Genomic DNA, 25,353 nt, shown 5'->3' with positions numbered 1-25,353 from the left:
TGACTGTATTATGTATCCCAGTAATTTCCAAGAGTATTGAATAGATATCTCAACAGCAATTTTTTTATTGCTTCATGGGATGTGGGCATTGCAAGCAAGGCCAAACATTTATTGCAAATCTCTAATTGTCTTTTGAATTTTTTTTTGGAGGGCAAACTGCCCACTTAAAAAAAAAGCTCAAGGACAATTAGGGACTGGCAATTAATGCTGGCCTTGCCAGCCATGCCCATGTCCCATAAAATAATTTCTAACATGCTAGTTTTGAGGTATCTAATGTTACTTGACTTTTTGACATATTTGTATCAGTATTTCCAATTCATTTAAAAAAACAGTATTTATGTTTTATATAAGCCACTGAGATACTCAGACAAAAAACTATTGCTTATTTTTCATTCACAGGCAGCCAGTCTAAAATTTGATGCCTGAGGTATGATATATTAACATGGAATAAAATAACTTCTATATATAAATCTAGAAATGATTTGTGACACCAGCAAACACTTAACACACTCATATGACATTTTAAACAAGTTAACACCACCATTATTATAGAGGAATGTCACATGAACACATTATGTGCTTGGTCAGTATTAACATCATCAGTCATTCCTAGGCTTGTTTTTGAAAGAGTCCTTCAATACATCAGGCATAGCGTTACAAAGGCTGCCTTTTTATCCTACTAATACATGTTTCCCATTCCTTCTTTAACAGTGTATGGGTTAAGCAGAGAGGTGACAGACAGGGACTAGTGTAAATATTACCAAAACACAAAAGATGCATTTTTGAAACTCCCCCTCTTTTCCCAATGCCAATTACATGTTCCAGTCTTTGGAAAGGTTTTATTTATAATGTTCTTCAGAGATGCAGCTACCTATTAACCACCTGACAATTACTGTCTTACATTACTCTTTACAAAAACGTTTTTTCAATCATCAAGTTTTGGTCAATTAAACAGTTATTTAAAAAAAACCCTACAACATGAAACCAGGACAGAAAGTCAATCTGCCTTAACACGAACACTCCACCCAGTTTATTTCATTCTTTGACTTAGAAAAGGGACTAATTTGAAATTTGCCCTTGCATCAGTTTTGCTACAGTTTGAGTGCTGTCGGGTTCACATGACGTCATTTGTTGATCGTGGTTAAGTGTCAGCCGGTGATGAGGTCTGTAAAGTGATTTAAGTTTGTGTAAAATATCATAAACATTAATTTAAATATATCATTACTTGAGTTGACTTTCACAGCTCTAAATTATTGCATTCACTCCCCTTGTAAATCCTCAACAAGATGATTGTGACGTTTTAGAAGTTTGACACAAACACATTGTGCTTCCTTTAACCAAGGGTACAATTTAATCTGGAACATTTTCTTAAGCTGCATCATCCATTCAACAATGGACAGGAAGGTTCCAATTGATCAGCATTAACTGCCTTGTATGTAAGTTTAATTCCTGCTTGCTTTCTGTGAGTTGAGGAGGGTCACAACAGGATACATTCCCACTTACACATCAAGCACTCAGCAGACAGGTGTAACGTGACTGGGCTAAATTCTGACTGTTTCTGGGCTGTAGACTCAGGCCACAAGGAACTTGAGTGAGACTCAGCAAAATCATTTAACATTTACTCCTAATAGTTTGCAGAAAGTTATGTATGACATTAATCTGAACTGAGGAAATGTTTGCAAAAGAAAATTACATCTTGAAACATATCTCTATCGAAAGATCAGGAAAGGGCCAGAGGAGCTCTGTGGATTAATAAAAAACAAGAACAAGACCTGGGACTTCTTCAGAAACTCTTCTACAAATATCTTTACAACCAGCAAGCCTACTCTCCCCTCTTTATTGGCACAAGTTACGTTTCTTTAGATTGCATTGCTGGTCATGACATTTGTTGCTACGTGCGGGTGTAGTTGACAGTTCACTGGACAGAGGTTGGGGAGAAGATAATCTCCAGAGAGAAGGAGATGAATGAAGTTGGGAGGATGATTTGACTAGTCTCTTTTGGCTTCTCATTTACCTACCATTGATTAATATGAAGCTACATTAAGGCAGTTCAGCTGGCAGTCAGCAGAGGGAATTATGAAGAGTATAGGAGATTTTTCTTTGAGAAAACTGAGGTTAGGGAAACATATTTGTGACTGAAATCAACCAGAGGGAAAAAAATCAAGAAGATTTCAAACAGTTTCGATAACCTGATGGTTTTGTAATTTACACATCTGTTTATAGCGTCCATTCCAATTGTCCCTGATTTTCTAGCTTTTAAAAACTTCTTCTCAATAATTACAATTCACTTGGACTTGTTAAAACAAAACAATGCGTCTTTATAAGTTTACTATTTCCTCTGTTCATATTAAAGGAAAAACGGCAGAGACATTGAACAAATATTTTGCATCTGTCCTCATAATTGAAGACACAGGTTACATACCAGGAGTGGACGATAACCTGCAGCTAATAAGAGTGAGGAGATTAAGGTAATTAATATCAGCAGAGAAGTAGTACTGGAGAAAGTCAAAGGAATAAGACTTGATAAATCCCTAGAACCTGATAGTCTACATCTTAGGGTTCTGAATGAGATAGTTGCAGAGATAACAGATGTGTTGGTTATGGTTTTCCAGAATTCCCTTGGTTCCAAACAGTCCCAGCAGATTAGAAGTTAACAAATGTAACACCTCTATTCAAAAAAGGAGGGAGAGGGAAAACAGGGATTCAGGTCAGTTAGCCTGATAACAGTCATTGGGAAAGTGCTGAAATATGTTATTAGGGATGTCTTAGAAATCCACTTAGAAAAGTATAGCATGATTAATACAAGTGAACATGATTTTACAAAAGGAAAATTCTGTTTGACAAATTTATTGGAGATTTTTGAGTAAGTAACTAATAGGGTAGATAAAGGGCAATCAGTAGACTTAGATTTCCAAAAGAAATTTGATAAGATGCCACACAAAAGGTTAATAGACAAGATAAAGGGTCATGGAGTTGTGAGTGATATATGGATAGAAGATAGGTTAATGGACAGGAAGCAGAGAATAGGAATAAATGGGGCACTTTCAAGTCATCAGGATGCGACTAATCAACCAGTGCTGGACCTCAGCTATTTACAATCTATATTAATGACTTACATGAAAAGACAAGAGAGTAAGTTTACGGATAATACAAAAGTAGCTGGGAATTCAGGCTGTGAGGAAGACACTAAGAGGCTGTAAAGAGATATAGGCAGGTTAAGTGAGTGGGGAACAATGTGGCAAATGGATTATGGCATGGGGTAGAGTACATTTTTTCAATTTAGTCATTAGAATAGTAAAGCAAAATGTTTTTAAAAAGGTATGAAACATGTAAGTGTTAATGTTCAGAGATACTTGGCTATACTTGTATAAGGAACACAAGAAGTTAGCATGTAAGTATAGCAAATAATTAGGAAAGAAAAATGGATGTTGGCATTTATTGCAAGGGGACTGGAATACAAGAATAAGAAAGTCTTGCTACAATTGTACAGGCTTTGGCGAGACTAATCTTGGTCTCAATATTTAAGAAAGGATATACTCGCATTGAAAGCAGTACAGTGAATGTTCACTAGATTAATCCTGGAATTAGAGAGTTGTTTTATGATGAGAGGCTGAGTATATACTCTGAAGATTAAGGGTGGGGGGGTGGTTTGATGGGTAGATACTCAAGCGTTGATTCTCCTGGCTGGGGAATCTAGAACAAAGGAACACAGTTTTAGGATAAGGATATGAGGAGAAATTTCTTCACACGAGGTTGCAAATCTTTGGAATTCTCTATCCCAGAGCATTGTGAGTGCTCCACTGTTGAATATATTTAAGGCTGAGATAGAAAAATATTTGATCTCTCAGGGAATCAAGGAATATAGGGAGCAGATTGGAAAATGGAGCTGGAGCGCACAATCTGTCATGATCATACTGAATGGAGGTGCAGGCTCGAATGGCCTACTCCTGCATCTATTTTCTATGTAATGCTGATCAGCAACTTGTGTTTACGTCTTAAATAACTTCCAAATGAAAATGATTTAAAATTATTTCCAAGTTATATCTGAAGTTAATGTCCCTTTGCTATCTTTAAAAATATTTTCCATGTCGCATTGTGCTCCTCAGGCTGTGAGTTAGTGCATGTCTGTAATTATCATCGATGATGGCTAAGGCACTGGGTACCTTCCAAAGAGAGGATTTTAACTGTTGGAGGGTAGTAATTAGCTTCAGTATTACATCTATAGTAGTTTGATCACTACATTCAACTTAGTCCATGGCAATGTCATAGTAGTAGGGTGGAGTATGCCAGTGTTCATATAGGAACAGAATAGAGACTGGAAGAGATAGTGAAGGAACATGAGGTTGTGGGAAACTGGATAAGTTTGGAAGTGAATACAAAAGGGATTTGAAAAAAGGGAAAACAATGTAAGGTCTTCAAAAAGACAATCAGAGAAGAAGAGCTAAAGCAGTTTGTGACGGTCAGCTGTGCTGGAGTTATGAATCTTTAATCTTATGTTATCTTGACTAACTAACCATTTAACCTATCATGTACTATCTCGAAATAAGCAGTAGAGGTAAATATTTTAGCAAAGTGATATTTGTGATTGGTTTAGAAATGATTGTTAAAGTGTCTAAATTAAGATAATTTGATCATGGACAGAAACACACACACTAAGATAACAGATCTGACACATAGGCCAGAATTTTACCGTGCTGCCTGCCACAGGAATGGGAATGGACAAGGGGAAGACCATGGAAAGTTCATTGATGTCAGCGGGGATTTTACAGTTTTAGTTTGAGTGAGGCCGTAAAATCCCATTTGAGCAAGGCCCTGTGTCTGTGCGGGTTTCCTCCAGGTGCTCCGGTTTCCTCCCACACTCCAAAGATGTGCGGGTTAGGTGAATTGGCCCTGCTAAATTGCCCCTTAGTGTCAGGGGAACTAGCAGGGTAAATAGGTGGGGTTACAGGGATAGGACCTGAGTGGCTTTGTAGTCGGTTTAGACTCAATGGGCCAAATGGTCTCCTTTTGCGCTGTATGGATTCTATGATTCTGTGAAATTCTGCCTGTTATCTGGCATTGGTTGAGTTCACTCCCCTCTTGTAGGGTAGATATAATGCTTGTAATTCCAGTCAGGAGAGCAAAACAGTCCAGGCTGTGGATTTCTTAGATATGTCAAACTGATGTCAGGAGTGAGCCACGCTTTCCCACCACGTCCTCCTTTGCAGGTACATAAATTATTTATGTAGGCATTCATGGGAAGGTGGGCATTTAGTGCCCATCTTTAAGTGTCTTGAAATGTGGTACTTCTTGAACCACTGGTTGTTCAATAGAACTGAGTGGCTTGTTAGGCCACCTCAGAGGCAATTATGTTGGTGTGGGACTGGAGTCACAGGCAGTAAAAAGATGGCAGGTTTATTTTCCTAAAAAACAATAAACCAGTTGGAGCTTATGCCAATCTGATAGATTTCCTTTAACCATTTTTTAAACTGAATTCTTCTTCTCCAACTGCACTGATGGGATCTGAACTCATGTTTGCTGGGCCATTTGACCAAGCTTTGGATTACCAGTCCAGTAACATAACTACTACACCAGTGATGCTCCAAGGGAGGCTTTGTTACCGATGGAGGACCAAAGCCAACTGAGAAACTATGGCTGTATTTTTCCTCATGAAGAGACATGTAAATGGTCAGACCTATAACGCCACTACTTCATTGTCTGCTAGTTCAATTAATGGTTTGATTTCTTCACAGTCATTTGAAACCCATATGTTAGAAAGGAATCATTGCAGACGGCATACTGCAGAAGCTAATACAGGGAATTTCTTCCAAATTCTCGGGCTCTGTTCTTGGGGCTTTGCTGCTAGTGCAGCAGAAGCTCTGTAAGCTGGGCAGATTGAGCACAGTTCTGAGGAAATTCTGGGCCTACAGCTTCTGAAGCTACATGGTGTTGCCACCAAAACAAATACAATGCGTTTTGATTCTTTTCCGTCCACAGCTACAGAGATTCAGTTTCCTCAAATATTTCCCCAATTGCCTCTCCCTTCTTCAAAACAAGGGTGTCACAGTGTTCAATAAATGCTGCATCCTCCCACATGCTAACAAGAAATAAACCGACAAACATAAAGGTCTGTGACTACAATAACTAGGAGTTCAGTCCACTCTGAGCATCTAACAGCTCAAACTTCTGGACTCCACATTTTCTGAAAATACAGGCAAGCTTTCAATGACACTGAATTACATTTGCCTGTTAAAATCTTCAAATTGTATAATTTGCTTCCTTTTTAAGAAGCTTAGAAGGTTCTTCCCAAAAGCTGCAGTAAATGGTTCACAAAGAACTTTTTACATTCACGGTATTTTTCAATATGAGATTTTTTTCTCAGGAAGATTGTTATGCAGAATTTGAAAAGAGAGGGTGGATTGTAGAATTACATGATGGTATAAGCTTGAATTGATGGAAGGGATAATTTATGAGAATGAGGAAGCTCTGGAGATTCTGGGCTGGATTCTGAGTACTGGAATCTCACAGGTATACTGACTACAATTTTCACTTGTATGCAAAATTCCTCACTCCAACATGCACTTAGAAATTTCAAAGTGGTACGAGCCTTGGCAAGATTGCTGAGGGGATCACTAGAATAAAGTAGATGACCTCACCCCCAGTTGCCTCCCCTTTACTTCTGAATGTGCCAATTTTTCTCAGGGTATGAACACCAGACTGTAAAAGTACCCATAACAGTCTCAGCCGTGATAATGCATCTTGCGAGGCTATTAAACTATGGATATAATCCTGATCCTGTTGTTTTCCAATATCCATACAAATATAGTGTGTTCCAATAGAATAGTAATCGCGAGCATCCCTCCCCAATCCCTGTTTGAGGACTGAGGGACAACTCTAGCTCCAAACAATGTCTAGGCCGAGACCAGATGAGTTGCTATTTGATTCAGTTCGGAATGATGGATTGAGCAGTGACATAATGCTGAATGATAGAGTTTGAGTGGTGCTGCTATTTGCATTTCGAACTCTCCCATATTGAGCAGATGGTAGGTTTCTTCCTTATTCAGGAGAGCAGGGAAATAAAAATCAAAACCCTATCTTATTGCACCTGCATGACCCTCACAAAACAGCGATATGAGGTCCATCTTTTCATTGCTTAGAAAGATATTTCAACAGACGGGAGAGGGGGAGAAATATAAAATAATTCCCAAACAAGAAAAGAATTATTAAACTCTTAAGATGGATATTAAACTTTATCTAATAATGTTTGGGTCCTAAAAATGGGATCAGAGCTGAGTTGTACTGTCAGTGAGAATGATTCATGTGATGTCTTTAATTCACAAAAGAGATAGAAAATTTTGTGTGTGTTTCTTGAGTAGATGTGCCAAATAGAGAAATTAAGTAGGCTAAAGCATCTTCTGTCTGGCAAAACCCTGCTCAACAAAACACATACCTCTCATAAGCAAAATTCATTATAATAAATATTACATCTTGCCAAATAACCCATACACCAGGTAGGAAGTTGTTGCAAGTCTAATTGCATCCATACAGTAACATTCAGAAAATACTGGCAAAATAACACAATAAAATGTACGTCAAAATAAAGACTGAGGATAATGTTTATCGATCTCTGACAAACTAAATCACTGTCCAAAATTATATTTAACACTGGGAATATAAGCATATGTCCATTGGGCTGACGACTTCCTCGAAAAAGATACCATTAAAAGTTTTTTTGTGTAAAGTTTCTTTTTGTTGCCATTGTGCTGGTATCTGGATGGATGGTTTAAATATTTGGTTTACATTATTGGAGTAAGTCATAATAGTTGCGCCGTTGAATCAATTTCCTGTTTGTGAAATGGGGTTGTACTGTGGAACAGGTTTAAGAGCACATCTTTCAAATGATGGCAAAATAAATATATTTAAATATATAAATATATTTCCCTCCCCATTTGCAGAAACTGAAAAGAAGCTGGATTAAAACACCAAGCAGAAAGAGGGAGAGCCTGAGGTTAAAACAATGAAAGAGTTTCAGCTTAAGACTGGGTTAGAACTTTACATTTTATAAGACTGCTGGGAAACTATGGCTATCAAAATTACTATTTCACAATTGGTTTCCAGTATTTTAAATACTTTACTCTGAAATATTTCTGTTATTTTGTTTGCATTATAATTTCAAAAGTACATTGTAAGTTGGGTAGTGTTTTGCACCATTCACGTGATTGAGAATTTGGTGATGGCTCAACTTCTGTCGCAAAAATAGGAGATAAAAGTATAAAAAATATTTCTAATTGTAGGTTTCAGGACCCGCCTCCACTAAATCTGCTGCTGGTACAGATACATTTCCCTCTTGCTTTTTTTGCATTGTAATCAGCATATTTCTATTGGCTCCCACAGCACTGGAATATTTGAACCACAATTTTCACAGCTGTGAATCCGGCCAGTGGTATTAGATGGTGACCCTTGTCTGTATTCCTGTTGGGCAGTCTCTGGCAGCAGGCCAAACCAAAGGCTGGGAGCTGAAAAGTACTAGTATGGTTGAAGCTTCTGTTGAAGAAATTGCTCCCCTGGCAAAGAGGATACGATCGTTGTACGGGACAACCAATTGCCCGTCCTTACCTCCCTGCATTTAGCCCCACACAAGAACATAAACATCCAATCTTATACTTGAGAACATAGCAGAATGTAAACAACAAAAACATTACACAAGAAAGGAGGTCAGGACAAGATCCGGCAGCCAAGTGGATCAGAATGACAATGAGCAAAGATGTTATAACTGAAGTTGGAGAATAGAATGCAGTCAAAACTTTACGAGATCACCTCCATTAAGATTCGACACTTGTGTATTTTGTAATTCTCTTTTTCCTGTTCTACCCGTTTTCATATCTCGGGTAACAGTAACATTACTGTTTGCCCCTGTAGTGTCTTATAAGGTGTTTTATATTAATAAATATTCTTCATACATAAATATATGTATCTATATATTTATATATTTCCCAGAAATTTATAATCTCTGTTTTTGGAACTATTTAATTATAAACTCAAATCATTATCTTATTCTAAGAGAACCATTAAAGTATTTACAATAAGGAGAATGCATAGCCTCAGCAAACACTTTTACACAAAAATGCTGTGTTCATTATTAAAAGTCATGTTGCTGTTTACAGGGTCCTGCGTTCCCATAAGTTTTCCCAGTATTACCTGCCGTTTCAGACATTCTGAGAATAGTGCTGATATTTTACAAGATGCTGGACAGCTCAGGAAGGGTGATACCCCTTGCTGTATGTGGACCTAAGGACAGCACACTCACACACAGCACTCAGATATCAAAGTGGACTTTGCTGTCATCCCCCTTTGACAGACACATTTGGCGAGTGCACATTCCTGCTGTACCAACAGGTAAGCGCAACTGGATATTTTAAGGCTTGTAATTTTTGCAAATGCTCATCTGAGGGCAGTATTGCACTGGGGATCTGGGGATGGGGGCTGGGAATGCTATGTGGGCTCTGTACCACCTCCTGTCATATTCTGGAGCTACACTTTCAGCCTATTACCATTTCCCCAATTTTGGAAACATGCATTAGAATCCATGTTGTTAAAAATCTCATGGAATAGTTCAGATTTATTGACTGATTGATAACTGGTCAAGCAAGAAAAATGCACTGATGCAAGTAATTACTCATGCAAAGCCTATATTTTTGTTTCACACCTCCTTCCCTCTGCTTGCCTGCTGCCTCAGGGAGGCTTGGCTGCAATGGAGAAGGATGAGTAGCAAAGTGAAACCAATACTTAAGAAGAAGCAGAGCTAATAGACTGTGCATGTGTGGGGTGCACACACTGATTGATACTATCTCAATACTACCAGCAACTCAGCACTCTTGCAAAATGGGGACGCATTTACTGATTCAGAAAGCGGATAGCGAAGCTGATTGCACTCTTTCTGTTTTGTTTGACATCTTTTGCGTTTTGCATCACATTCCTCCTTAGAATATTTGCCAGAACCAATCACATGCTTTTGTGATTACAAGAGAATATCTCTCATAAAGTTCACTGACAGGTCCATCTCCTAGGGGCGAGGTAGAGGAGCAAGTCATTGCTCTTGAGAAATAGTTTCCCTAAACAAAATGCTGTCGGTACTTATTTCTTTTAAGTTTCAAGCAGACTATCCCAGCCCCTTTCCCATAAGCATTTGCTACTCTAGGTCGTATTTCTCAAGGCCTTCAAACGATGTGGAAACTTCTCCCTCGGTCTTTGTTTTGCTGTCATAATTTGCAACCCCGGTGTCACCCGACCTCTCCTCAATTAATCTTGCCTTGACTTTTATTCTCATAATGCATGCAGGATCTGGGAAAGGTCATTTCTGCCCATTTCTAAAGGATCTCAATGAACCTGTTGACTTGTGGAGAGAATTAACAGTAACTTTAGATCCAAAGGAATATACCCTGGGCAGGTGAACAGTGAGGATATGAGAATGAAGGAAACTCAAAGATTTGTCCAATCTGGCTGCTTGCTGGCTGGTGTTTGACAGCATTCAGGAATAGAAGTCTTGTTTCATTAAAAATAGAAGCTGGTTTTACGCCCCATTTTTTTAAAAGAGATATTAGCAATTAGTAAGCTTTTAATCAGTCTGTAGCGAACTAAAACCAGAACTTGCATTACCATCCCTTCCAACTCCCCAACACTGTCTGTTATGGGGTTTGACAATAATCAGAGCTCCCGGACACTGCGCTGAGTAAAGCATGCAGAATCCACAAAATCCTGGATTAAAAAGGAGAGGTGCAGGGAAAGAATGCAAGTTTGATAAACTTACAAACAATCCTAATGGATTGAATCACAAAGACACAGGAGATAGAGTTTCACACAAAAAAACATGCACTTTGTTTTGCGCAATGGGCTGGTATCGTTTGCTTGCTCTAGTGTTCATTTTGAATGTCCTACACAAGAGTGATTCACCTTACTCTGCTCCTCTCATCAATCCAGGGCCCCCTGGTGAGGAGTGAGTGTTTCCAAACTTGTTCAATTTACAGGTTTGAAAAAAGCAGAATTACAAATGAAATGGAAATGATCTCACAAGAGTTAAAAAGTTATTGATCTGGCAACTTCTTCCCCTAACCATCCCCATCTCTTCCCTCCCAATCCCTCCCTCCCTCCCCTGTACGTATGCAAAATCAAAGTGTTCTTCAACAGGACATGCTCTTTCCATTGTGTGAGAGCTTCATGAGAATTCCATGCTGTGATAGGCTGTTCTGTTGAGGCAAGAACAACACGTAGGTGGATTTGTTATTTTTTCTTCTTGTTTGTCATCGCTTAGAGCCCACTCCTCAGAGATGTCAGTCGCATTGCAGGCATTCGGATGAATTTATGTGACTGAACATGTTGTGCACTGGATAACCTTCATTCCCCCATACAATATCAATATATATTAACAGGTAACGGATGATAAAACTCATCAATGAAACCCAACAGTTTCCAAAGTCCTTTTAGGATTTAGTTTACTTCTCTCTTCCTCTCCTTATTTGCGTTGGAGACAGTTAAACCTGTTAGAAGGACCCACACGAATCCCATTTTCTTTGCTATGCCCCCATTTTGATTTATTTTTACACATGCTCCAAACCCCCACCCCAATAAAGATGAGTTTAAAATTTTTTTCAATTTTTTTTTCCTTTCTCCTATTTTTTGATTTTTTCAAACATTTTTTTAGAAGGCTAGAGCTCCTCAGGTCTTAAGAGGCCCAAAGAATCCCCCTGACGTGCTTGGCAATGTAAGACGAATGTTGGGGCTAGCACCAGTCATCCTCATCAGTTTCACTGTAGGGTTCGTGCATTCCTTTTCTTGTGCCAGGTCCTTTCGTTTTCGTCACCCCGAGATTGTGATAGTACCCGTTGGGTACGCGTCGCCCATGCCGTGATGGGGACACGGATGATGACGTCACCCGAGAAGTCCTGGGTGACCTTCCAGAACTTGTCGCCATGGCAGCCTCAAAGGTCAGAGTTTCCTCACTTGGCACATCATAGTCAGGGCTGCAGTAATAGTCATCATTGTGAGAACCCAGGTAAGGCTCAGATACGTGGGAGCTGGGAGTGGACCAGCGGCTGCTGCTTTGACGATTTAGCCGAGGGGACTCGTTGCGGGGGATGGTGCTTCTCTCCATGGCGGGAGACCTGCTGCTGCTCTGCCGCTCCCCCCTCTGATGCTCCGGGGGTGGTGGCGAATATCTGCGTGGCACGGGGGTTGGTATCCTGCCCTGCTGTGACGTATTCATGGCTTTGCGGACCACTGGGGAGTAGGTGACATGCGGCCTAGGTGTGGAGGGAGTCTGGGGAAGTTGCCTGCGTCCGCGCCTCGGTGTGCTGGTGCCAGAAGTGGAAGGTACTGGACTCCCACTCACAGAACTACTGCCCTACATGAAAATTGAAACAAAGCAAATCAAAAAATAAAAAACCAGGAGAAAAAACACAGACAGAAAAACATCGAAGAAAGCAAAGAGATAACGAAAGAAAAGGGGAAGCAACAATCACAGAACAAAAAGTCAAAAGAAAGTAAAAAGAGAAAGTGACGTCTGTAAGTCAAGGGGTTAAAGAGCAGACATGACTTTTAGTTTACATGGGTTTAAAATAATAATGTTAGGCCATACACATTAAACAGCTCGGAAGCTATCGAGAAATCCAAAACCTAAGCAGGAAATGCTGCAACTACAGAGATGTATGGAAGTAGGAAAGATTGGTTAATGTTTTTAGGGGTTGTGACCCAGGCTCTTGCTGGAGGAATCTGATTTTCTCCCATTCACTCTGGACTTGCATATGTTTGCCCTTAACAAGAGGTAAACTGAAGAATACTGCCCCTTTGAAAAGCTAATTTATCGTCCTCATTTAGAAGTTGACCAAACTATTGTGCATTTTAGGAACATTTATTTTATTTCAATCACAGCTGCATCTGATATGTTAGGGGAGATTTTCCTGGGTGTGCTCAGGTGCATAGAATGTAAAAGGAGCCAGATCAGGGAGGGGGTGTAGTGGAATTCACTGGATTGTCCTATGGAGTGCCTGTATGGGTTTGATGGCCCAAATGGTCTCCTTCTGCTATGCCATACATAATACATATAGGTCAAACACAACTCGCCTTTCACTGATAACGAAAGCAACATTCTGGCATCTCCACCTCAGTGGGGCACAAACTGCCCCACCCCCCCAAAAATAATGTCCCTGAGAAATCCATTTCCATCTGACAAATCCCTGGGATATCCTCTCTCTCTTCTGTTTAAGATTCACTTGTTATAATCCTGAGCCACACAAACTTTTGTTGAACCCAGTAAAAACATAAGTATTTTTAGTGACAGGAAAATGATCTTTGGCCTAACAATCATCCTGTTCTGCACATTATCTCTGATCTACCCATTTATTTAAATTCCATTCTCTCTTTAGAAACAGATTGAATAATCTTATATCTAATTAAACTGTCCACTATAACATTGTTTTCATGATAATTCATTCCACAACTGTGTGAACCAGTCCTGGCCTTTTCCTCATTGTCCTGTGGCATAGTGGTTGGCACTGCTGCCTCACAGTGCCAGGGACCAGGATTCGATTCTCAGCTCGGGTCACTGTCTGTGCACAGTCTGCACATTCTCCCTGTGTCTGCGTGGTTTCCTCCTACTTCCTTCCACAGTCTGAAAGACATGCTGGTTAGATGCTGTGGTCATGCTAAGTTTTCCCTCAGTGTACCCGAACAGGCACCAGAGTATGGCGACTAGGGGATTTTCACACTAACTTCGTTGAACATAAGAACATAAGAAATAGGAGCAGGAGGAGGCCATCTAGCCCTTCGAGCCTGCCCCGCCATTCAATGAGATCATGGCTGATCTGAAGTGGCTCAGTTCCACTTTCCCGCTTTCTCCCCATAACCCTTAATCCCCTTGCCTACCAAAAACCTATCTACCAGCGTCTTAAATATATTTAGCGAGGTAGCCTCCACCACTTCAACGGGCAGAGAATTCCAGGGAATTGCGGTGTTAATGTAAGCCTACTTGTGACTAATAAATAAACTTAACTTCTTAAATGCTCCTCCAGCTTGACAATGAGCTAAAACATCTGCACTCCTCCAATGTATCCATCACTCTATCATTGACAGCGATACCATTAGTTGCCTCGGTCTTAATCTCGGGAATACCCACACAAGATTTCTGTCACTCCTCCTTATGACACATCTTAAAATCTACTTCCTTGACCAAGTTGGTCACTTGTCCTAATATCTTCTAATGTGACTCAGTATCAAATCTTGTGAAACTCCTCAAGCTGGTGTACTATGTTAAGGGCACAATATAAATGTTCTTGTTGCAGCCTGATATCTGAAAACAAGAAGAGTAAATAAGTCTGGCATGGGGACATTGCAGACAATTAAGAACTCTGATGGTTTCCTCCAATAGCTCAGTGGGTAAACGCACTGCCCAATGTATTACTGAGTTGAATGGACAAGCTCTCAGTTTAAATTCCTATCTATATTCAGTCAGCTGGTGTTAGGTCCAGTCTTTAGGTTCAGGAAGGAAGGAAGGTTAGCCAGGGTTCTTGTTATGATCATATCCTGTTGAAATGTGCTAATCTGCTGATCAAAGCTCATCTCTCTACACCCTCATTCTCATATTGAACTTCCTCAATTCAGTCACCTAACCCTCCCACTGAATCTTGTCCCTCTGGTACCCTAACTCTGCAAAGCCTAGTATCTTAATAGTCCCACTGATCTTCCTCTCTCTAAATCCTAATTCTCCCATTGAAACCCTCCTTGAAGTGCCCTAACTCTACGGTCGCAGCTAATTCTGCTGACACTCCAATCAAAAATCATCCCTTATAGTTTTTCTGCAATTGCATCATCTCTCTTGTGCCTGTCTCTCCCATTGAAGCTTTTTACGGTTCTTTTGTGGGATGTGAATGTTGCTGACATCAACATTTGTTGCACATCCCTAATTGCCCTTGAGAAGGTGGTGGTGAGCCACCTTCTTGAACTGTTGCAGTCCATGTGACACAGGTATATCCACAGTGCCGTTAGGGAGGGGGTTTCAGCGTTTTGATCTAGCGGCAGTGAAGAAATGTGATATCATTTTAAATCAGGGTGGTGTGTGGTAAGAAGGCAAACTTGTAAGTAGTGGTGGTTCCTTGCATCTGCTGTTATTGTTCTTTCCATGGTAGAGGTTGGTTTGGAAGTTGCTGTCAAAAGAGTCTTGGTGAGTTGCTGCAGTGCATCTTGTAGATGGGGCACTGCTGCTGCTATGCGTGGGTGACGGAGGGACTGGAGAATATTCAATCCAACTACTGCCTTGTAAATGATGGACAGCTTTAGGGAGTCAGGAGATGAGTTACTCACTTCAGAATTCCCAGCCTCTGACCTGTTCTAGTATTTATATGACTGGTTAATAATGACTAGCAGGATGTTGATAGTAGTGGGATTCAGTGATGGTATTCCCACTGAATGTCAAGGGGGGAGGCTAGATTTTCTGTTGTTGGAGATGGTCTTTACCTGGCACTTATGTGGCTTGAAATTACTTGCCACTTGCCAACCCAAGCTTGAATGTTGTCCAGGTCTTGCTGCATAGTTGCATGGACTGCTTCAGTATCTGAGGAGTTGTGAATGATGCTGAACTTTGTGTAATCAGCAGAAAACATCCCCACATCCGATATTTTGATGGAAGGAAGATCACTGATAAGGTGACTGAAGATGGTTGGGTTGAAGACAATACCGTTAGGAATTTATGCAGTGACATTCTGGAGCTGAGGTGACTGACTTCTAACAGCCACAACCACCTTCCACTATGTTTGATATATCTCCAAATGGCAGGGAGTTTTCCCTGTGTCACCTACAGACTTCAATATTAAAATATCCATTATAACATCCAATTACACTTTGAATATTTCCAATGTGTTTGCCTCCATTATTTTATATGGTAGATTATTCAAAACATTTATAGTATGTCCAATAAAGACTATCTGTTTACAATTTACTTTTCACCAATTGCACCTCCAATACTGTACTCACATCTTAATGCGAAGTAATATTCTCATTTTATTCTGTCATCACCATTTAATATTTTTAGACTGTCTTTATTCTGAATCACAGAATTATACAGCACAGAAAAGCCCCTTTGGCCCATCGAGTCTGCACTCCCACCTAATCCCACTTGCCAGCACTTGGCCCATAGCCCTGAATGTTATGACGTGCCAAGTGCTCATCCAGGTACTTTTTAAAGGATGTGAGGCAACCTGCCTCTACCACCCTCCCAGGCAGCACATTCCAGACAGTCGCCATCCTCTGGGTAAAAAAATTTTTCCTCAAATCCCGCCGAAACCTCCTGCCCCTCACCTTGAACTTGTGTTCCCTCATGACTGACTCTTCAACTAAGGAAAACAGCTGTTCCTTATCCACTCTGTCCCTGCCCCTCATAATCTTGTACACCTCGATCAGGTCGCCCCTCAGTCTTCTCTGCTCCAACGAAAACACCCCAAGCCTACCCAACCTCTCTTCATAACTTAAATATTCCATCCCAGGCAGCATCCTGGTGAATCTCCTCTGCACCCCCTTCAGTGCAATCACATCCTTCCTATAATGTGGTGATCAGAATTGCACACAGTGCTCACCTAAGTTCTATACAACTTCAACACGACTTCCCTGCTTATGTAATCTATGCCTCAATTGATAAAGGCAAGTGTCCCATATGCCTTTTTCACCACTCTACTAACATGTCCATCTGCCTTCAGAAATCTATTGACAAACACATCAAGGTCCCTTAGTTCCACAGAACTTCCTAGTGTCCTGCCATTCATTGAATACTTTCTTGTCAAATTACTCCTTCCAAAGTGTATGACCTCACACTTTTCAGGGTTACATTCCATCTGCCTCTGATCTGCCTATCTGACCATCCATCTATATCCTATTGTAGCCCAAGACACTCTGCCTCACTGTTAACCACCCAGCCAATCTTTGTGTCATACATAAATTTACTAATCCTACCCCCCCACATAGTCATCAATGTCATTTATATAAATGATGAATAATAGGGAATCCAGCATAGATCCCTGTGGTATGCCACTGAACACTGGTTTCCAGTCACTAAAGAAGCCTGTCATCACCCTCTGTCTCTTACAACTGAACCAATTTTGAATCTACTTTATCAAATTACCCTGTATCCCACGTGCGTTTACCTTCTTTATTCCAGAGATGAGGGGTTTGTCGTATGAAGGGAGATTGAACAGTTTAGGCCTATACTCTCTGGAATTTAGAAGAATGAGTGTCAACCTTCTTTCTGAAATGTGATTATCTATGAAAAACATTCAGTTCATACTTTATTTCCAACTTCACATTTACGATATTGTGCCATTCGCAAATCTTTTGCTATCCATATCTCTTGAAGCTTTATTTACAACCCTTAAAGTGCTTTTGTGTCAGTTTCTTTGGGACAATTTGCTGCCACCTAGATTGGGATGAGCTCACTCAGTGCACACCAAGGGTTGAACCTTAGGACTGCTTGATAGATCAGTACAAAGATGCTTTATCATCCTAACCCTCAGATAGGGTTTCTATAGCCCCTGTGTATTTATTATTTTGTAATAATTTACAATGTAGGATCATGGAGAAAACTTCTTTTTTTCGTTTATATTTCATATCCTCCTACATGCTGAAGACAAGTTTCATGCCTGATACTGGTGCACAGAATGTCACATTGTATTGAAGAATTAAAAGTGTGAAATTATCCCTCAATTACTGAGTGATAATAGTTGATGGTACATCACACAATAGAACACTTGCTATGAATAAAATTGATATTGAAATTGTGGATCGATTAATTAATTATATAATGACCAAATAGACCGCTTACAGTATGGCAGTCCTTATGTGGCACTTTTGTGACTATTAATTAGACAACTGACTCCCACATACAAAGGACAGAACAAATGAGAATCTCAGAATAAAATATACAGACAAATAAATATAAGATTTAGGATAAGACAAAATTAGGCAGGTATATAAAAAGACATGATGATAATAGGTCACAGATATATATTGAGGAACTGACAGCAGAATTTTGCAAGATGCAGTTATAATTGTGTACTGGGCAAGTTATGGGAATTTTCACTTAATCCTCAGATCCTTTCTTACTGGATTGGATTGTACTGGCACCAATACAGACTGATGTGTGTGCCTTAGCCATTAAGCTGCTGCCTGCTTTTTTCAGTCTTTCCTCTCTCCTTTCCTGATGGTGCTGATGCTTGCTGGGGTACAGCTTATCAGGAGCTCTCACCCCATCAGATCCTTCATAAATGAAAGTAGACAGCCAGTCTAGGCAGGCTATTGGATGCTGCAGGGCATTTTAGCAGAGGTAAATCCTGTCCTCATGTAGTGTTTACACATATGCAGTTTCCAATGGGAGGTTTCTGGATTGTGATTTCCAGTTAATTCCTGCTCTCCCTAGCATCGGAATACTGTGATGGATTATAGCTCCCTGTGTCAGCTAAGCTTGGATCAGATTTCACACAAATTAGGGATTCAACCTGAATCAGTCGAGTCTTTCTCTGTACCCCTTGTAGTCTAAGATATAGCTTCATAGGCAGCACCAACAAAGAGGTGGAGTAGTACAACGTGAACGTCTTTGCCAGCCTGAATGTTTTTTGAAAGCTGTAGATCGTTGTCTTCATTTCTCCACATCTGGAGAGTGTTAGCTATGCTGCTGCTGATGATGGGAAGGTCAAGGCAGCCTGCTTTTGCAAATGGAAGTGAAGTGTGAAGATAACAGACAATACAGAAAAAGTAGGTTTAACTTCAAATTAAACGGAAAGAACAGTTAATGACAGAACCCTGAACAGCATTGGTTTACAGATGGATCTTGGAGTTCAAGTCCATAGCTCACTGAAATTGGCCACACAAGTACATAGGATGATAAAGAAGGCATGCTTGCCTTTATTGATCAAGGCACTGAGTACATGAGTCAGGGTGTCGTGTTGCAGCTTTATAAAACATTGGGTAGCCGCACTTAGAGGACTGCATTCAATTCTGCTCACCACATTACAGGAAGGACGTGAAGGCTTTGGAGAGGGTGCAGAAGAGGTTCACCAGGATGCTGCCTGGATTAGAGAGTATGAGCTATAAGGAGAGGCTAGGATTGTTTTCTCTGGAGTGGTGGAGGGGATACCTGATAGAATCAACCTAGTGAATCTTCTCTGCACCCTCTAGTGCCTGTATATTCTTTCTCAAGTAAGGAGACCAAAACTGTATACAGTAGTCCAGGTGTGCAACATAACCTCGTTGTTTTTAAACTCCATCCCTCTAGCAATGAAGGACAAAATTCTATTTGCCATCTTAATAACCTGCTGCACCTGCAAACCAACTCCTTGTGATTCCTGCACAAGGACACCCAGGTCCCCCTGCACAGCAGCATGCTGCAATTTTTTACTATTTAAATAATAGTCTATTTTGCTGTTATTCCTACCAAAATGGATAACCTCGCATTTACCAACACTGTACTCCATCTGCCAGACCCTCACCCACTCACTTAGACTATCTATATCCCTTTGCAGACTTTCAGCATCCTCTGCACACTTTGTTCTGCCACTCATCGTAGTGTCATCTGCGAATTTTGACACACTACACTTGGTCCCCAACTCCAAATCATCAATGTAAATCGTAAACAATTACGGTCCCAGTATTGATCTCTGAGGCACGCCACTAGTCACTGATCACCATCCAGTAAAATGCCCATTTATCCCCTCTCTTTGCATTCTGTTAGTTAACCAATCCCCTATTTAAGCTAATACATTACCAGTAACGCCATGCACCTTTATCTTATGCAGCAGTTGCAGCAGCCTTTTCTGCAGCACCTTGTAGAATGCCTTCTGGATATCCAGATACACTGCATCCACTGGTTCCCTGTTGTCCATCGTGCTCGTAATGTCCTCAAAGAACTCCAGTAAATTAGTTAAACATGACCTGCCTTTCATGAACCATTGTGCGTCTTCCCAATGGGACAATTTCTATCGTGATGTCTCGCTATTTCTTGCTTGATGATAGATTCAAGCATTTTCCCCACTACAGAATTAAGCTAACTGGCATATAATTACCTCCTTTTATAAATAGTGGCATCACATTTGCTGTTTTCCAATCTAGTGGAACCACCCCAGAGTTCAGCAAATTTTGGTAAATTACCATCAGTAATTTCTCCCGTCCTCTCTTTACTACCATGGAATGCATTCCATCTGGGCCAGGAGACTTGTCTACCTTTAGCCCCATTAGTTTACATAACATGGCTTCTTTAGTGATAATGATCATTTCTAGATCCTCACTTGCCTTAGCCTCCTTGTCATCAATTTTTGACATATTTGGCTGACACAAAATACCTGTTCAATGCTTCGGTCATTTCCCATTATTAAATCCCCCTCCTCATCCTCTAAAGAGCCAAAGTTTACCTTAGCCACTCTTTATCTTTTAATATTTCTGGGCACTGAGATAGAAATCTTGGCAGAGTCTAAGAGAAGTTAGGTGGCATGATGAAGAAAAGTAGGTTTGTTCTGAATGGTGTGCTCAAATGGTCCAGATGGCATTCAATATCTGCATGTATGTTGCAACCCCCTGCTTGGTTGACCCAAGAGTACCATCATCAGAAGAGCTGCAGATCAGGTCCTAAGTGAGGGACAGTGTTGAGCGGGAGGGAAATAAATGAAAAATGAAAAGGGGAGGAAATAATGAAGTTACATTGTTCCACAATTCTCCCATCTCACATGCGATGTTAGAATAAGGAACCAAGTGAATCAACTCAAGGAAAGAAGAGAGATTGCGATGGGCTATTCATTAATTAGGTGAGCAGACAGGCATTTCTAAGGGTGCATACGTGACTCCAGGATGGCGTATTGCATCCCTGAGGCCGGGGACAGGGATGTCACTGAGCGGCTGCCAGGCATCCTGAAAGTGGAATGGTGATAAGTCAAACTCTGGTAGAATGAAGGATGGGGTCTTGCATCAAGAACTCAGGGAGCTGAGCAGCAGATCAAAAAGAGGACATCAAAGATTGTAATCTCTGGGTTACTCCCTGTGCTATGTGTTAGCCAGTATGGAAGTAGGAAAATAGGACAGATGAATGCATAGCTCAAGAGTTGGTTCAGGAGAGACGATTTTTAGAGGAGGGATTACTGGGACCGTTTCTGGGAAGATGGGACAAGCTGGACAGTCTGCATCTGAACCAGAATGGGACCTTTCAGGATATCAATTTGCTAGTGCTGTTGGGAGGAGTTTCAACTAGTTTGACAGGGGGGAGGGGACACAGAGTGTTAATACAATATGGACACAGCATACTATAGTAAAGGAAACAAGACAGAGGAAATTCAGCCATTTGAGTTCCAAGGGTGTAAAGCGAGACTTGATGGCCTCTACTTTAATGTCAGGAGCAATATAGGTAAGACTGAGGGCTTGAATTGACCCTGGAATTGTGACATTGTTGTTACCACAGATACGTGGTTGAGGGAGGGATAGGACTCAACATTCTAGGGAATAGGATCTTCAGGCGAAACAGGGGAGGATGTAGAAGAGGAGGTAGCATTGCATTATTAATCGAGGAGTCAGTTACTGCAGTTAGGAGGGACAATATTGTGGAAGGGACTTCAAATGAGGCTTTGTGGCTAGAGCTATTGCTCAGTCACCTCCCTCCCCCTCAACTATCACACAAACAGTTTAAACTTATACATGTGTTTACAGATTCCTTCAAATTCTACCAGTTTTTGGAAACTTTCAGTCTTGCAATGTACTAGCATAGGAAATAAAGTTCACTTTATTGTAACTGCTGTCAATTTGTAATGTATTAATTCCTATAGAATTCAACTTTTGAATAAATATATTTGTTTTACAAAGCACTGTTAAACTGAAGAGCTAACAAATTAACTTTCAGATTAATAAAACTGCACCTCCCCCTGAACTGTTCATAGATATATTCTGTATAAATTGGCTGTTAAAGAATTGCATTATTCAAGAAACTCAGCATTGTCAAGAAAGTAGTTACTATCTTAATGTCTCAGCTAATATAACTGCGGTCCCAAATGCCTTGTGCTCTTGACAAATGCTGCCCAACCTACTAAATGTCTCCAGCACTTTGTGTTCATCTTGAGATTTTCTGTAAATTTTGTTTGGATTTTACTACAAGTTGGTGAAAAGACTGTGCCACATCACCATTAAGAAGCGATGAATGTGCAGGGAAAAAACCCTCTGCTAATTTTTCAAATTATCTAATCTCAGTAAGGCAGCTGGAAAGGTAATGCTACAATTTGCCTCAGTCTCTGCTGGGCTAAGAAATGAATAAATTGGTCAATTTTCTTGTTTCTGATCACAGTCTCGTGAATTGTGCTGGGAAATACATTGTGTGAACAGCTGGTGAGAAGATGAAACTTATGGAACAGCCTCCACATTTTGTGCTCAAAAGTAATAGAATGATGAGGTTCTAGAGAGGCAGCTAGAATCTTAGGAGCAAAACTCAGCACCAAAGAGGGAGAGGATGAAGAAGGAAATCAAGTTTTTCTGACAAGTGCCCTGATCTGTAGAGAGCTTGTAGCAAATAGATGACTTGCTGTTATAGACTTCTGTCAATGACAATACCTCAGCATCTGGGAGCTAAGTGAAAATGGTCCAGGACTGAATTCCCCAATGAACATATGACTCACAATCCTATCTTCCTCCCACGCTTTTATTTGGTAACTCCCACCAAGGCACTGATTCCCTGGCGGAAGGGAAAATTGATGAAAACATCACTTCATAGTGCAATGCATTGACATCCATATATAATGCAACACCTACACCTTTACATACGTTTAAATCCTGTAACTATGTTAAGCTATTTTTAGTGCAGATTACTGATTATTGTTTCGGCAATTGACTAAAATCTTTCATAAGAACAAATTAGCTGCATTTATTATTGTATGATCATTTCATACACTTGTATCCAATTCTCTGCGTTCATTTCAGGGTGGTGTTAACCTGCTTAACATCTTCACCAAATGCTGGGGAAGATTGCTAGACATAAGCATGTTTAGAACCTGGAACAATGTTGCCAGCAATTTCTACTCTTTGCTGATATTAATTATGGCATAGGGTACCTTGATAAATGAATAAAAATGTAGCAGTAATCACTGGGGAAATTCCTATTGCCTGGTCTGGCTGGATTTGTTTATCTTTACTTTGTATTGTGGGAAGAAAACCAGAATTCATTTTGTGCTTTATCACAACTGTCAGGAAAATCTCAAAGTGCTTGGCACACAATGATTTAACGTGAAGTGCTGTTACATAAGCTCAAAGAAACACTAATATTAAAGTTATAGAACTACCCGTACATCAGAATTAGCTGTCAACTCGTTCATCTGAAATTAAACTCTTTATATTTTAAACTAAAGCTGAAGGACCAATTAAAATATAATTTTACAATTTTAAATATTTAAATAAATTTACACGTTCTTCTATTGTTTATTTTCCTCCTAATCTCTTACACGCTGTCATTTAAAAATGAATGAATTCTAAGCTTCCTGAATAATTAACTCTCTTCCAGCAATGTTAATTTATTTTTCCATCTTTCGTGATTCGGTGAGAGGGGAGAAACTGGAAACTTAGGAACAAAGATCAGCACTTAAACATGAGAGGATGAAGGCAGAAATCTTTTTCTGGAGGTGGATGCAAAATATAAATACCACGCTGGCTAAAAAGCAACTCTAAAAGATGAACTGTCAAGCAAACAATTGATCAACATCTAAAGATTGACACAGATTCCAATCTGTTAATCTCTGAAGGTTTCTGTATTGAATGAGGGAGAGGGCAGCAGGTGAATGTAATTGTGTGTGTGTCTGTATACTTGTGTGAAGGGGGCGTGGGGCTTTCAGAGCAACCGCACTCAAATAGTTAAAAACTTCCAGGTTTTATAGAGTTCAAATACTTTGAAAGAAAAATCAAATAATTTTGCAATATGTTTATGTGATCTCCTTCTCCTTATGGGGCATTTCCAAAGAGTAATGTTTATTTATTAATCATAAGTAAGGCTTACATTAACACTGCAATGAAGTAACTGTGAAAATCCCCTAGTCGCCACAGTGCTGCGCCTGTTCAGGTCAATGCACCTAACCAGCACATCTTTCAGAATGTGGGAGGAAACCGGAGTACCTGGAGGAAACTCATGCAGACATGGGGAGAACGTGTAAACCACACACAGATCCAAGCTGGGAATCGAACCCAGGTCCCTGTCACTGTGAGGCAGCAGTGCTAACGAGAAATGTGTAAGTAAACAGATTACATGCAGTGAAATGTAAGTGTTTTGTGAAATATCTCTTGTCGATATATTTAACCTGTATGGCCTAACAGCTTTTCAGAAATGCAGAAGGCAAGAGGAACAGCATTCATGGTGTAAAATATTGGATCTCAGTAAAACAGGAAATGAATAACCGTACATTTCAGCCATTTCTTTGCAACATTTTGAGCCCAATAAACTCAAAAAAAGCACCATGCAAAACAGTTGCCTGAATCATGCTCCCATTCTCCTTCAGTTCAGTAGACCAACTCTTAATTAAAATGACTATCTCCTTCTAATTGACTCTTAGACAGAATACCTCAACAATATACTTGCCTTCTCCAAAACAGGCCCCTGGGATGTATGAACATCCATTCTGCTGCACAATTGGATTTAGTAGGAACTACATTTCAACTCAGTGTGGGGCAGAAGGGATGCCGGTAACTGAGGGATGTAAAGTTTGAACAGACATGGTCAATGTCTGTTTTCTTTTCCATGGAGATGGAAGATCACTACTCTGTGCAGGGTTATATTTTCATTGTCCAGATGATAAGTAGATTGGCCATGAGAACATCAGAACTCAGCCTAACTATACCCATCTACTGACAATGCTGCAGTAATGAGGTTCATACAGATAGTGATCAGGAGTGAGAACCTGAGATGATTTTCTCTCGAGGTCAGTGCAAGAGGGCTAAATATAAAGTGGCTGAGTCAGCTAACTCATCAGAAGTTGATTCTATATCAGCCTAAGGAATTTTGAGATAACATCCTCTGAAACTTGATGGGGGGATTGTTTCTGAAATATCTTACCCTTTAATCTTTTATCTTTTGGGAACGTTATCATCTTGCTGTTCACTGATTCTTGCCCGACTCCACTAGCTAATGACAGGTGCAGCATGAATGTATGTTATCGATTTATCACCTCAAATTTATTACAAGTCAGTCACAAGTTTACACTAGAAATTGGCTGAGAGTGTAACTGCACAGGTCCACTTGTCATTCTGAGTAATTTAGCACCCGTCTGATTTAACGATCATTTACATCTTACCATTTCCTTCTCTAATAAATATACTTAACCTTGAATAGGAAGA

The 25,353-nt window shown here is 40.2% G+C and overlaps 1 protein-coding gene across 6 annotated transcripts in view; it reads right to left on the bottom strand.

Moving 5' to 3' along the window:
- Positions 1-227: 227 nt before the first annotated feature.
- The window catches only part of LOC145361110 (voltage-dependent P/Q-type calcium channel subunit alpha-1A-like), a 649,898-nt gene continuing 624,772 nt past the window's right edge, over positions 228-25,353 (bottom strand). For 5 of the 6 annotated variants that reach the window (XM_080216715.1, XM_080216708.1, XM_080216711.1 and 2 more), the window contains one exon: positions 228-12,376. In XM_080216715.1, coding sequence (XP_080072841.1) covers positions 11,756-12,376 — 621 coding nt within the window. In that variant the 3' untranslated portion in view covers positions 228-11,755. The remainder of the gene's footprint in view (positions 12,377-25,353) is intronic. The other variant, XM_080216713.1, reaches the window with a different exon arrangement.

The sequence above is a fragment of the Carcharhinus amblyrhynchos genome, chromosome 33 (genome assembly GCF_965287045.1).
Source record: "Carcharhinus amblyrhynchos chromosome 33, sCarAmb.v2.hapA, whole genome shotgun sequence".
Taxonomy (NCBI): domain Eukaryota; kingdom Metazoa; phylum Chordata; class Chondrichthyes; order Carcharhiniformes; family Carcharhinidae; genus Carcharhinus; species Carcharhinus amblyrhynchos.
The sequence above is the reverse complement of the archived record's forward strand: the minus strand, read 5'-3'. Positions and strand labels throughout refer to the sequence as shown.